We start from the raw sequence: 12978 nt of genomic DNA on the forward strand, positions 1-12978 counted from the left end.
GGAGATATCCTGAAAAAGAGAACCTCGAGTTTTCGAACTAACTAACAGAAATGGAAGATTAACAGAGAGAGAGAAATGAGAGAAAGATTGAAGGTTTTTATTAAGAATTCTGGTAAAAATGATGATGATTTACAATTGTAAGAACTATGCTTATATACAAATACCAGCCAATTCTTAACTAATTGACAGCTAATGACAGCTTATTTCTAACAACCTTCTAACAACCTTTTATCTATTTTTGGCGCCAAGATCTTATTTCAGTTATTCTGTTACAACCTGTAACATAAGACGATCTCATACAAGAACTTCTAGTACTCCGTATTAAGTTATATCAACTATGGTACCCTTAGATTTGATTAGTTCAACTTTTAGTGCCCCGAGTTTATATATTGGGTTATTTAATGAGAATACTCTGATCTATTAAGGTGCTTCTCAAAATACTACAAAGTATAATTTAACTAACAATAGAACCAACTATTACACCCCTTTACTTTTACAGGAAGTCTTGCTGAAGACGGGTCGAAGCAAGTGACGGGTAATGCCACTCACAAAACGGATAGGGGGACAAGGTGTGGGCACCCTCATGTGCTTCCCTCTCTCCTCTATTTGGGTCATTTGTGAGAGAAAATGGTATCCGTCACTCCAAAGTGACGGATACGTGCCGTCACAAATGAGATTTTGTGTTACTTTTAATAGAATTGGTCATTTATTAACCTATAGTAATAGGTAAAAATGTCACACCTTTCTCATTATAGATGATCTTCATCTCTTTTCTCATTCTTATCCTAAAAAATCCAAAAAAAAAAAAAATCAGAAAACTCACCTTAAATGACCAAAAAATCAAAATAATAATGGTAAAGTTCATGCCTATTCCGTCTTCTCTTCCGTTTTTACAACATTCCAATCAATTTTTATATTATTTTCAAGTTTTAGCTTTCTGAGTATCAAATTCTCCTCAATTAAATTTACCCTTTTGTTGTTTTTTTTTTGTACAGAATGAATAAAATGGTGGAATCTTCTTCTTCATCCATAACCATGTTCTTTAAAGCAATTGAACAACAATAATAACAATAACAATAATAATCATAATCGTTGATTTAACTAAGATTTAGATAGTCTTTTGGCTTAAGATGATATTATGCTTTGTAAAGATCTACGCATAAACTAATACTTCTATAACCTTGATTTCATTGGAATGAATTTACTGATCTTTAACTTAGTAAGCGAAAGTTTTATTTATGCTCAGGAAATATATAACAGAAACAAAAGGGGCTAAAGAAATTGAAAAAGGTGAAAAATTAAGCTGAAGATGCGATTATGAGAAGATCAATAAGGCGTGTTGTTGAGTATAATTAATTGCCAGTGTGTTGGAGAAGAAAGAGTATCAATGGTGTTGATGGAATATTGACTGGATAAATGGCAATAAAAAAGATAAAAAAGGTGTTAGGATGGTTAAAATATTTTTTGACTGGTTCAACAGGTAGCCGGTCTACCTATTCTAATATAAGGGAATGGATGTAAAAGTTGGGTATATTGTTAGTTAAAATAAAGTTTGTAGTATTTTAAGAAGCACCCTAATAGTTTAAAGTATTGTCATTAAATAACCCTTATATATTTGGAGGGATGACTTAAGCCAAAGAGGAATTAGTGAAACATCGAGGGCTAAAAAGTGGATTAAGTATATAGCATGTTCATTTATTTGTAAAGAACCTGCATGATCTAAAAATTAACATGCAAAAGTAACGTTTCTTTAAACATTCTTGACAAAAAACATACTCCGTAAGTGTTAGTTTCTCATATGAAGTAGGAAGGACAGGGGTCTAAACAGGCAACATACCGACCGAGTACATCTGTACATTATTCGACAGCCATGACCCCATGAGTGAGTATCAGTTTAGCGAGATCAATTTGTACTGTTGGACAGTGCTGGTAATAGCTTTTTCGACAGGTAGTCTCTCCATGCTCGAAGCTCCGTAAAATCCATGAACTCCTTTGGTTCTCTTCAATACAAATTCTGCCTCTTCAGGCCCTGATATGGGACCTGTAACATCCAACACATGTATGTTATCACTTGGAGTGTCTTTTGATTAATCGTGTGGGACTCGACTACTCGACACATGTTTTCAACAGTCAACACTCGACACTCAACACTGGTAATGCTGGACACCTCATTTCAAGTAAAAAACATGTAGACTTTCCATTGGTTAGAGTCTGACACTTGGACACGCATTCATATATAGCATACTCCTGGACGAGTATGAGTAACAGAGGAGTACAGGACTAGGCCATCGGTGCAGAACTTACAAGGGCATTATTTGAAAAGAAAGATCATCAAACAGACCAAATTATTTTCATGATCTCTCTCAGTATAAGCAATTACTCCTACAATTTACCAAACTTAGAAACCGGGCTCAGTTATAAAATTAAGTACCTCCATGGCAGAGCATAATAACATCTGGTCTGACCGTGTGAGCAGCATCAGCAATGGCTTGGACACGAGTGACGCTTTCTTCCAGTGAAACAGCAGTTGATGCACCAATGGACCCCGAAGTTGTAAGCCCCATGTGTGCAACTATAATGTCAGCACCAGCTTTTGCCATTCCTACAGCTTCATCTTCGTTGAAAGCATATGGGGTAGTTAAAAATCCCATTTTGTGTGCCTTGCCAATCATCTCAACTTCCAAGCTGATAACATACATGTATTGGAAGTTTGAGGCCCATCAGCATGAAAAATATTCTTGTGGAGGAGTTTATATAAAAACAAAAATAAATATAAATATAAAACGAACATAAAGGAAAATGTTTATCAGACATTACCCGTATCCCATTCCAGTTTCCTCCAGATTCTTCCTAAAATTACCATCAAAGAGACCCACAGTTGGAAAGTTTTGAACACCAGAAAATCCAATTGCCTCTAACTGCTTCAAGAAGTAGTCCATTCTGCGAAAAGGGTCAGTTCCACATACTCCAGCCAAAACTGGTACTTTCTTTACCACCTGAACAGCATTATTCTTGCATTTAAGCATCAAAAGTTGGCAGAAAATAACAATTTGATAGGCACGGCCATCTAAGGCCGGGTTTGGTCCCCCAATTATGCGTTGCATTATATTTATCTGTTGCGTGTATGAGAATCGTGTATCTCTGACTCTCTGTATGGCATAGTGTTGAGGTGGTTGTACATTTGAGTGAAGACAAGCACAGGTCCAAAACCTCTATAATGTTACGCGGCAAATATTATGTAGATGTGATCAAATTCCCATAGACTTAAACAATGTATTAGTATAATTGTACAATAATGACTGAAACTTACTGGTAATACTTCATTGGCCATTTCAAGAACAACTGCATTTGCATCAGCAAAAGGCAATAGGCCAGCTAATGAGCCCCTTCCAGCCATTCGAAACCTTCCTGAATTGTATATGACGATCAAATCAACACCACCTGCTTCCTCAAACTTTGCTGATATTCCAGTCCCTGCACCCGCCCCTATTATTGGAATCCCTTGGCTTATTTGGTCATTCAGTGTCTGCAGAATTGCCTGTGTTCTTTGTAAAGTTTCTGCATAAATACATAGAGCTGTTATATTCCTATACCACTACATGAGCAATACCCATAACAGAACAGCTCCCAAACTACTGCACTATCCTCTGAACAATCCGAATCGAAGATATAAATATAGAGAATGGTAGAGGCAAAAGATGGCAAAGAAATATCTGACATCATTCTAGAAATTGTATGTTATGATGTTCTCATATGTGTAGAAGCATCACTTTTGGAAATTAAATTGTTCTGCCACAAGCTCGAGTATTGTGTAAGTACTCTCCATAATCCATATTGCATCCCAGTGGATACAAATTGTGAAATGGGTTGGTTAATGTAATGAGGTGTCAGGAATATTAGACATGTTAGGAGCAACGTGATATGTCACTGCAGTAATCATAAATTTATCAGCTTTTATAAATAAGTTAGTGAGACGATATTTGACAAATTTCATGGAGACAATTTAACACGTCAAATCAAAAAAAAGTATAAGAACCTTTGTTGGCATCAGGAAAGTCACTCAAGCTATACTGCAAAGATGAGTAACGCAATGAATTCTGTTCAGATTTTGGAGCTTCAGAAGGCTCTTGGTCATGTATATCAGCAGAATGTCTTTTGCTCCTTGAGTCCGGTTCATGCTTATTGCTAACCTCCAAAAATGAGTCAACTAATGCATTTGCAAATTCAGGATCATTGATATGGAAAGGGTATACCTCTACCTGTGATAAAATACCAAATAAGGATGTTTACAAGTGACATAAAAGTGTCCATAATTTACACTTTAATTCCCTTAGATGGGCTAATTCTACTTTGGTGTCCTAAGGTTTCACCAATTCCGTATTGGTGACTTGTGGTTTGAATAATTTATCACTTGGCGAGTGGTGATCCCAGGACCAAGGTTTACAAAATCCTTCACCTTGGTGACCTAAGGTATGTCAAACATAGTCAATTTTATCTGAGCCGATATTATTATTACTGAAAAGTGCGAAAATCTATATTGAAGTACTATTAACTAAAATGAACTTTTCATGATGTTGGTGAAATGAATTTTATCATGATGTTGGTGAAAAAACATTTACATAAAAATATACTCCGTATGTTCTTTTAGTGAGAATTTGTGATATGACCTTTAAGATCACAAAATGAGAAATAGCTCAAACTTTTAGTCACCAAACTGAAATTAGTAAAGCTTTAGAGAGCCAATGTAGAATTAGCTCAGACTGAAGTGTGCCAAAGTAAATAATTTCCAGAAAATTTATGCACGGTCAAAAGAAACTAGAAACAATCAGATAGGTTAAGCAGAAAACCTTCTTATCTTCATTTGTCTGTATCAATTTCTGAAGTTCATCTAACAGGGTGCCAGTAGCTTCAGGGTCATAGAAAGGGTTTCCTGGCGCATCCAAAGCAGACACCCCCTTTTGCGGCAAGCAGACTTTGAATCCTGCAGATGCATTGTTCAGTTTGTGTGCTATGAACTCTGCAAATTTCTTGTTTTCATCTACAGTGGTTCGCATAAGTGACACCTGTACACAATCACAATGGGTTTTTCCAGCCTCAGACTATTTATGAACATCACATTTTCAGAGAAAGAGCTTCCAAATCAGAAGCATTGTTATTCGGACACAGCTATACATATCCAACTTCCAAGTGCTGGCCACATCATGACCCAAATCTTCAGAGACAAATTTGTCCTAAAATTAGAATTTGGGTACGAGACATGTCTTCAAAACAAAAACTTAAGATATGAAATACTTTGTGTTTAAAATTGAAATATATGAAATACTTCATGTTTAAAATTGAAAAACAGAGATGTTTGAAACATGAGGCTTCAAATTGTCAAAAACCATATAGTATGATTCACATCATGATCTTTTCCTGTACTTTGCCTTCCTTTTGTCTACGCCAGGAGAACTGTCAGGTAGGTAAGTGTCAGGTAAGAATCCCATCCACATACCAATGAGTGTCATCAAACGGGTGATGTCAATAGTTAAAGGTCAAAAGTGGCTAGGTCAGATAGAAACAATAAAGATCAAGCATACTTCACTAAGATCACATAAGAGACGTCAATCAGCTTACAACTTTTTATAATAACAGATAATATCAAAGCACATAATACACGGTCTTGGCTGATAAGCTAAATAAAACCTCGACAAATGATGATAGAGAGGGGCATCTGTTTTAAACTTGATTGATCAGCATTGTAGAAAATTTGAAAAGGAGAAATACCTGCTCATTGTGCACATGGATGTTTCTACCCTGAAACTCGGAAGGTATGCTCACTTTTGCTCCAAAATTCACCATATCCAAGGCTCCAACACTCAGGACAAAAGGAATTTTCTGCTCTATGATCGCTTCAAAGCGGGAGTTATCACAAGCCATAACGCCACCAACAACATGATCGGCAACTTCTGTTGTTGTGATATCCAAGACACCCTAGATTAATGTATTGAAACAAAATTGGTGAACAGAAGAACGGATAAAAACAGCAAATAAAAGTGAACATATAGGTGACAAGTGCACTCTTGTAGTTGTTTGGTACTTTGGTTGCCTTTTAAATTCATGGGAATTGGAAAATCATGGGAAGTAGCTAAATGGAGTCTTGTTTGGTTGCCCAATTCATGGGAAGTGGAACTTCCTTCCTATGGAACTCCAATTCCTACATGATGTAGGAAGTCACTACCTAGCCCCCCCTAGGTAAGTGGGAGTTCCCACATGAATTGAAGTTCCCACATTCAACCAAACAACATTTATACAATTCACATGATTTTCAAGTTCATATGAATTTAATCTTCATGGGAATTCTATCTTCCTATGGTGAACCAAACGACTCTTAAGAGTCTTGTAGCTGAAAGCAGACTTTATAAGAAAATTCACTGATTAATGAGTTGAGTAATAAAAAATACCCCGCATGGATTAATGCATAAAAAGATCAGTGGAGAACCTAGGAACTACAAAACAACAGTGGTAGGCGGTTTAAACGAAGAGTTTTTGAATAGTTCAACTGGCCACACATTATGCTGGAAAGTAAAAAAGCACATTCATGCAAGACATACATTGAGCTCTCTTGATAGCTTAAAATATGATAAAAATGCAAAACTGACCTGTATAAGCCCACCTTTGACAAGATCTTCCATTGCCCGACCTCCCACCCCAGTCGCATGGAAAATCAAAGGTTCATAACCCTCCTCGAGAAGCCTCTTTTTAACAGCATCCACACATGAGGTTGTGACACCAAACATTGTAATTCCAACAATAGGTTTTTCCTTAATACTTGCAGAAGTTAATGATCGCTCACGGCTTCCAAGGATGGCTCCAGCAAAAGCAGCTCCAGCATTTGACAAGATAACCCGGCTCACTCTGTTGATTCCGCAAATATCAACAACAGATGGAATCAAAACCAGATCCGATGTTCCGACATAAGGTTGTGTTTGGCCACTAGCAACCGTAGAGACAATATATTTAGGGACTCCAATGGGTAGGCTTCTGAAAGCAGAAGACAGTAAAGATGTTCCTCCACTGCCTCCAAGGCCAACGGCCCCCACAACTACATGATCACTGTAAGTTTTCTTCAGAAAATGTGCCAGAGCCTTGCTCATTATAGCCACTGCTCGACCTCTATCCTCAGGAAGCAGATAATCTTGGTTTCCAGGCCCAAGATAGTTAGATAAGACATCCTTTCTCGGGATGAAATGAAGGTCCTCCATGTTCTGGATCCCCTTTTGGCCGGTGGATACATCGACAATTGTGACTTGCACCTGAATTAGTGTTTTGCAAGAAAATTAAAGAGACAGTTTAAGGTAACTTGGAAGAGCCTCTTCATAGCATTATTAGCCCTTCTGATGTTCATCTGTTAGACAGCCAAATTTGCATGCCAACAAAAAGACGTAACAAAGATGTGACTAAAGCAAAAAGATGTTCATCTCCGTAAGATTATCATTAGTGTCTAAGTGCAGGTATTGACAAATTGCTGACATCCAAAGCAGGCATTTACACGTACTCCCTCCAGTCCCAAAGTTCGGCGAAATTGAAAAGGGAACATTTTGAAAGGAAAAAATGCTCATTGCCCTAATCATGAAGCCACGTGTCCCTGTATTTCCATTGGCGTTTAAATAAAGAAGTTAAATTATTTTGAATGCGGGATATAATGGACTAGATTAAAATGTCTCAAAATTGCACATAACTGTACGCTTCTTTTTCCAATGAGTACTAGATGGTTATCCCATTTCCTTTGTTGGGTCTCTTGTAAAGGGCATCTCTATTGCAGAAGAAAGGCTGCGTACATCATAAATCGGAACCATATCTTACTTTGAGTGGAAACCTCGTTATAGGCATTGGGGTAATGACATAAATTGATGCTGAAATAATTAGATAGCCAACACTCGAACAAAAATCAATCTCTTTAACCGCTAAGGCGCTAACAAAATGTGCAGTATGTAAATTCAAACGAGTAAATTAGTAGAAGTCCTCTAGAAAGTCAGAAAATGAAGCCATTGTTAAACATACTGAACGATGCAGGGAACATTTACGATGAGCAAGAGGTACAGCCACAAACTAACTGAGGTCGAATCCTACAGCAACAACATGACTCAGTGCCTCGACGCCTCCCCAAATGGCCGAATAGGTAGTTGGATATTCACAATTTTCCCTCTATGTTAACAATACAAATTTTTTGTTTTAAAAAAATTGCAATCGCATTGAGAAACGTCATTGCTCTTTCAAGTACGACTTTTACTCTTTCATGCACTTTTTACCATTATTTTTCCTTACATTGCCCTTCCCTTCCCTTCCCTTCCCTTCCCTTCCCTTGCCCTTCCTCTTAGAAACAAAAAAACAAAAAAGAAAAAAAAAACGAATTCACTATTTCTCTCACAAAATCCAAATCAAATTAATCAATTATGGATTTTAATTCTCAAGTTAATCAGGCAATGATTCTAACTTTCTAACTTAATTAATTATGCATTAATTATATCAAATTAGGGAGATTTAATTGATTTAGGGTTTAGGAAAATTAGGGTTAATGAAAATTAAGAATATAGTTAAGGGTGGCTGGGTGGTAGAGGCGGACGTCGGAGGTCGGGGTGGTGCGAGTGGTTATAAGGTGAGCGGCCTGGGTGTGGCGGGGACGGTTCTGGGTTGGTGGGTGTGCATTTGCGATCGGGAGTGGTGGCAGCACAGGGGGTGGTTCGATGGTGGTCTGGGAGGTGCGGGTCTCAAGAAGTGCGGCTCTGAGGAGGTGGTCTGGTCGACATGGAGGGGCAGGGGTTGGTGCACGGTGGCTGTCGGTGGCGGTGGTTAGCCGGTCATAGTTGTTGGGGTGAGTAAATTGAGAGATAAATTGGAGTGAAACAAAACCAAGGTATTTTTAAGGGGTATAATGGTCAATCATGGACATAATTGCATAACCCTATGAGAACTTATTGGATACACCGAATGTATCAGGTCATTGTACCCCCTAGTCAATTCACACGGCGGTAACTACTGAGTAAAACGCATTGATCGTTTTCAGATGACCCAAAATGAAAATTGAGTATCGTAATATCGATGATTACATGGCATTTGGCAATAGTGCAATTGATGAGCTTGCAAATTAAAATAGCACAACATTCATAAAAGGAGGTTCCCAGTTTTAGGCTGCTGGGTCTTCAGAGAGCACCATCTAAATTCAAGTGTGAACTCATTTTCAGTCCGGACACACGTTAGAAAAACTGTAATACTAATTAACAAAGATGGAAACTTTGACCAAATTTTCCAAGACCCACAAACAAATAATTTTAATACTTGGCATAAAATCAAAATGTGAGTTACCTTGGATTTAGAGGAATCGGGAGAAAATGAATTGAGGTAAGAATCAACAGATTTTGACAAAAAGATAAGTTCTTCAAGCTTCGTATCTGCAGTTCCTATACAAAACACTTGTTCAACTGGGTTTTCTCTCATTTTTATTAGTATGTTTGACAAATTTGTTGCAAGATCTCTTCTTTTTCTAGTACAATTTTGCAATTGGGAATTTTGAGACTATTAATTTGATCCGATTGTAATTCTTTAATGACGATTAGTTGAATTTTGATTTTCTTTTTCAAAAGTTCGCCAGCTGCCGATCTGTGAATGATAGTCATGATTCTAGTCACCAACTTTTTCGTAACAACGACGGTATCTTGTACGGTATTTTGTTTTCTGCACAGAGAATATAATACTCCTTCAATCCTATTTTTATTGTGATTTTATCCACAATTATCGCCTCCCTTTAAAATTTAGCAACAAAAAAAAAAAGTTCTAACCCTTCAATATCACCCGTACATAATTTAGCAGTCCATCTTATTATAAACGATCAGTAGCACTACCACAAAATTAAAGTGGGAACTATTTTTTTTTTTTTTTTTTTTTTAAAATAAAGGTCATCATGGCCAAACGTTGAAACTCAACGTGGCACTATGGTTACACGTTGAATTCGAGCGTTAAATGGTTACACACGTTGGGATTTAACATCTGTCTATGCGGGCGGATTTGGGGGGAAGGACGATGAGAAAAAAAATTTGACAACATTTATACATTAAAATTCAAATATCAATACATGGTAAATTACAAAGGAAAAATCTAAGAAAAATCTAATTTTGTTTTTTCTCTGGCGGGTTGTATTTATAGTTTTTTTTTTTTTTTTTTTGTCACGTGAGGCACGCCACTTCCCCACCCCCCCCCTTTTTTTTTTTTTTTTTTTTTGTCACGTGAGGGCACGCCACTTCCCCACCCCCCCCCCCCCCCCCCCTCCTTTTACTCAAAAAAAAAAAAAAAAAAAAAAAAAAGACTATAAATACAACCCAGAGACAGAAACAAAATTAGATTTTTCTTAGATTTTTCCTTTGTAATTTACCATGTATTGACGATATTTGAATTTTAATGTATAAATGTTGTCCGCAAATTTTTTTCCTTCTTGTTCCCCCCCCCTCCTTTTACTCAAATCCTGGATCCGCCATTGTGTCTATGGTCGAACGATGAGTCTCCACTTTTTGTACATGGTCAATTGTTGAATCTCAATATTTAGTCCATGGCTAGTTAGTTCCATTTTTTTTTTAAAAAAAACCGTGTTTAATACGTTTATTTGCCGATTTTTTTAAAATTATTTAAGTTTTCTAGTCGATGTGCGTTAATTTCTAACATTTTTTAATTGGTTTGATGCAGATGGGAGATCGAAATGTAGTTTGTTTTTTGGAGAATTTGAGAGAAATTTGTTTAGAGAGAGAAATGAGTGTAAATGTGCAAAGGGCATTATCGTCCTTTGGAATGAAAACGTCGATGATAGTTATTAAAACGTCGACGATGTTTACAAACCGGGTAATTTAGTTATCACCATCTTCATTCCAATGCTTTAATTTACACAAACTTTGACTTTAGACGGACACTATTCGTCTGAAGCTGTAGACGGATAGTGTCCCTTTCACAAAATGAGAGTGGATAGTGCAAGTGGGTGGGAGATGGATACCCCACTTACCCTCCCATTTGCATTTTGTGAGAGAGTTACTATCCGTATACAACTTTACACGGATAGTGTCCCTCTACAATGAGATGGATTGTTTAATTTAAAGGATAGGATTGATATTTCACCATTCTGAAATCATTCCAAATTGGAAAGGAAAAATAAAAATGGAATGGAGGGAGTATAGAGAACTCGGTATGAGAATTGACCAACATGTGTGCCACCCATGTCTGACCAGATCATTCGGTCTAGATCGAATTTTGGACCGAATTTATTTAGAACTGAATCTCGTCCTCACTTTTTGAAGTTTTAATCTTCGATCTGATTCGCTTCAAGTGCGGTTAAGTTAGGTATGAATCGAATTTTATGGTTTTAGAGACTATCCATCGAAATATCACAATGCAAAAGAGCATTCCATCTTCAAAGACATTATAAGTTAACATTAACGATTACAATATAGCCCAGTTGGTAGAGCTGATTAAGTATGGATTGATGCGTTCAGCCTGTCACACTTGGCCCGCTATTTAAGCAGGTTTGTCATAAAAACATATTAAAATAGCGGGTAGTGGATAACAAAAATAAGTCCGTTAAAATTAATGAGGGGCATGGACTAAGACAACTTTAATAACATAAAAAATTGTATACAACTATAAACTAACTATTTTCTTACGAAGAAACTTAAGCAAAACGAAGTTGAGCAAAAAAAAGTTCATAAACCTATTATATTCTTAGGTGATTTTGTTTAGGTGAACAACCGTTTTTTGTTTAACTTTGAGCCTGCGGGTAGGCTCGTCTATTTAGATGGGTAGTCTTGGACAATAGAATCAGGTCCGCTAAAATGGATACGGGTAATAAAATTAGGCTCCCGGACAATTTTTTCAAGTATAAGCTCGTCCGTGTCTGGCCCAAACCCGCTAATGATCACCTCTATGTTGTTAGTAGGTGATTTGTAAGCACCACTTTAAGTCCTCAAAGAGGCCGGTGGTCTACCCTAATCTTGAATTGGGTAAGGCCTACCTATGAACCTAAACTTTTATGTAAAAAAAAAATTATTTTCATAAAAAGGATCATTTAATTATTCAATGCATTTTATTTAATGGAATTGTAATATACAGAATACAAAATAGTGAAAAAAATAATTTTAGGTCTATTTCAGCTAAAATTGGACCACACCGAATATTTTGGGTTTGATCCGGTCCAAGACCAAAAGTTTTAGGCCCAACCTTCAAGCCCATATAAATTTTATTTTTTATCTTCGGTCTGATTCAGTCTTAGACCAATGCTCAATTGTTCACCCCTAGTTGTAAGCATATAGCGTTGGTAGAACTTCATTTGTGGTACGACCTTCTCTTTGTAATATCTTTTACACTCTTCTTTACATTTTTTTTTGGACAACAATGAACTTATATTGAAAGAAAAGTTCGATTACAGACACAAGCTAACCAGTGACTAAGCTAACAGATCAATACATATGATTGCTTAGTAAACTACGAACTGAAGTAATTGTGTGAAAAACTTCTATGGGACTGGCGCATGCGTCGCCAGAATTGATGATAGTCGTTTGGAAGGGGTGAGGAAACTGATTGTTTCATCAGTTTGTTTCAGCGCATCTTGCATAGCTAGGAGTAGGGTGATTGCTGCAGCCATAAAGTAGGAAGATGCCCGAATAGACGAACTCATCGGAGATGTAGCAGAGTTATTTTGGCTCCACTGACTTCAAAGACGCCTGTAGCACGTGTCTTTTTGATAGCTGTTGTATAGAGACACATGCTCGGACATTTGGAGACTAATTTGTAACCAGTGGAGTCTCGTTGCTTAATTTGTGAACCACGGGACCCAGGTGATATGTGGGAAATAGAATCTAGCAGACGTTGCATGTGAAATATCGATACAGGGTTAGGAGATTCATCGTTGAAGACGATATTATTGCGATAAAGCCAAATCGCCCTAATAAGGCACAAGAATTG

General features: G+C 37.1%; 1 protein-coding gene across 1 annotated transcript; it reads right to left on the minus strand.

Annotated features, from left to right (window-relative positions):
• Window positions 1-1590: 1590 nt before the first annotated feature.
• LOC141623046 (toMV susceptible protein tm-1(GCR26)-like) lies at window positions 1591-9757 on the minus strand. The gene is made up of 9 exons (XM_074439088.1): window positions 9346-9757; window positions 6642-7295; window positions 5767-5973; window positions 4848-5063; window positions 4037-4259; window positions 3311-3558; window positions 2818-2996; window positions 2432-2685; window positions 1591-2041 (listed from the first exon to the last, which is right to left on the minus strand). Exons 1-9 carry the CDS (start codon window positions 9475-9477, stop codon window positions 1890-1892), a joined length of 2265 nt encoding a protein of 754 aa, XP_074295189.1. The 5' UTR covers window positions 9478-9757; the 3' UTR covers window positions 1591-1889.
• Window positions 9758-12978: the final 3221 nt, after the last annotated feature.

This window comes from Silene latifolia, chromosome X (genome assembly GCF_048544455.1).
Source record: "Silene latifolia isolate original U9 population chromosome X, ASM4854445v1, whole genome shotgun sequence".
Lineage (NCBI taxonomy): Eukaryota > Viridiplantae > Streptophyta > Magnoliopsida > Caryophyllales > Caryophyllaceae > Silene > Silene latifolia.

Excerpts from the sequence above, each read along its gene's own strand:
- LOC141623046 (XM_074439088.1), bottom strand. The coding sequence starts at position 9,477 with ATGAGAGAAAACCCAGTTGAACAAGTGTTTTGTATAGGAACTGCAGAT. Across the intron at positions 5,974-6,641 it reads TCAAAGGTGGGCTTATACAG|GGTGTCTTGGATATCACAAC; the intron begins GTCAGTTTTGCA and ends ACATTAATCTAG. Across the intron at positions 5,064-5,766 it reads TCCATGTGCACAATGAGCAG|GTGTCACTTATGCGAACCAC; the intron begins GTATTTCTCCTT and ends GATTGTGTACAG.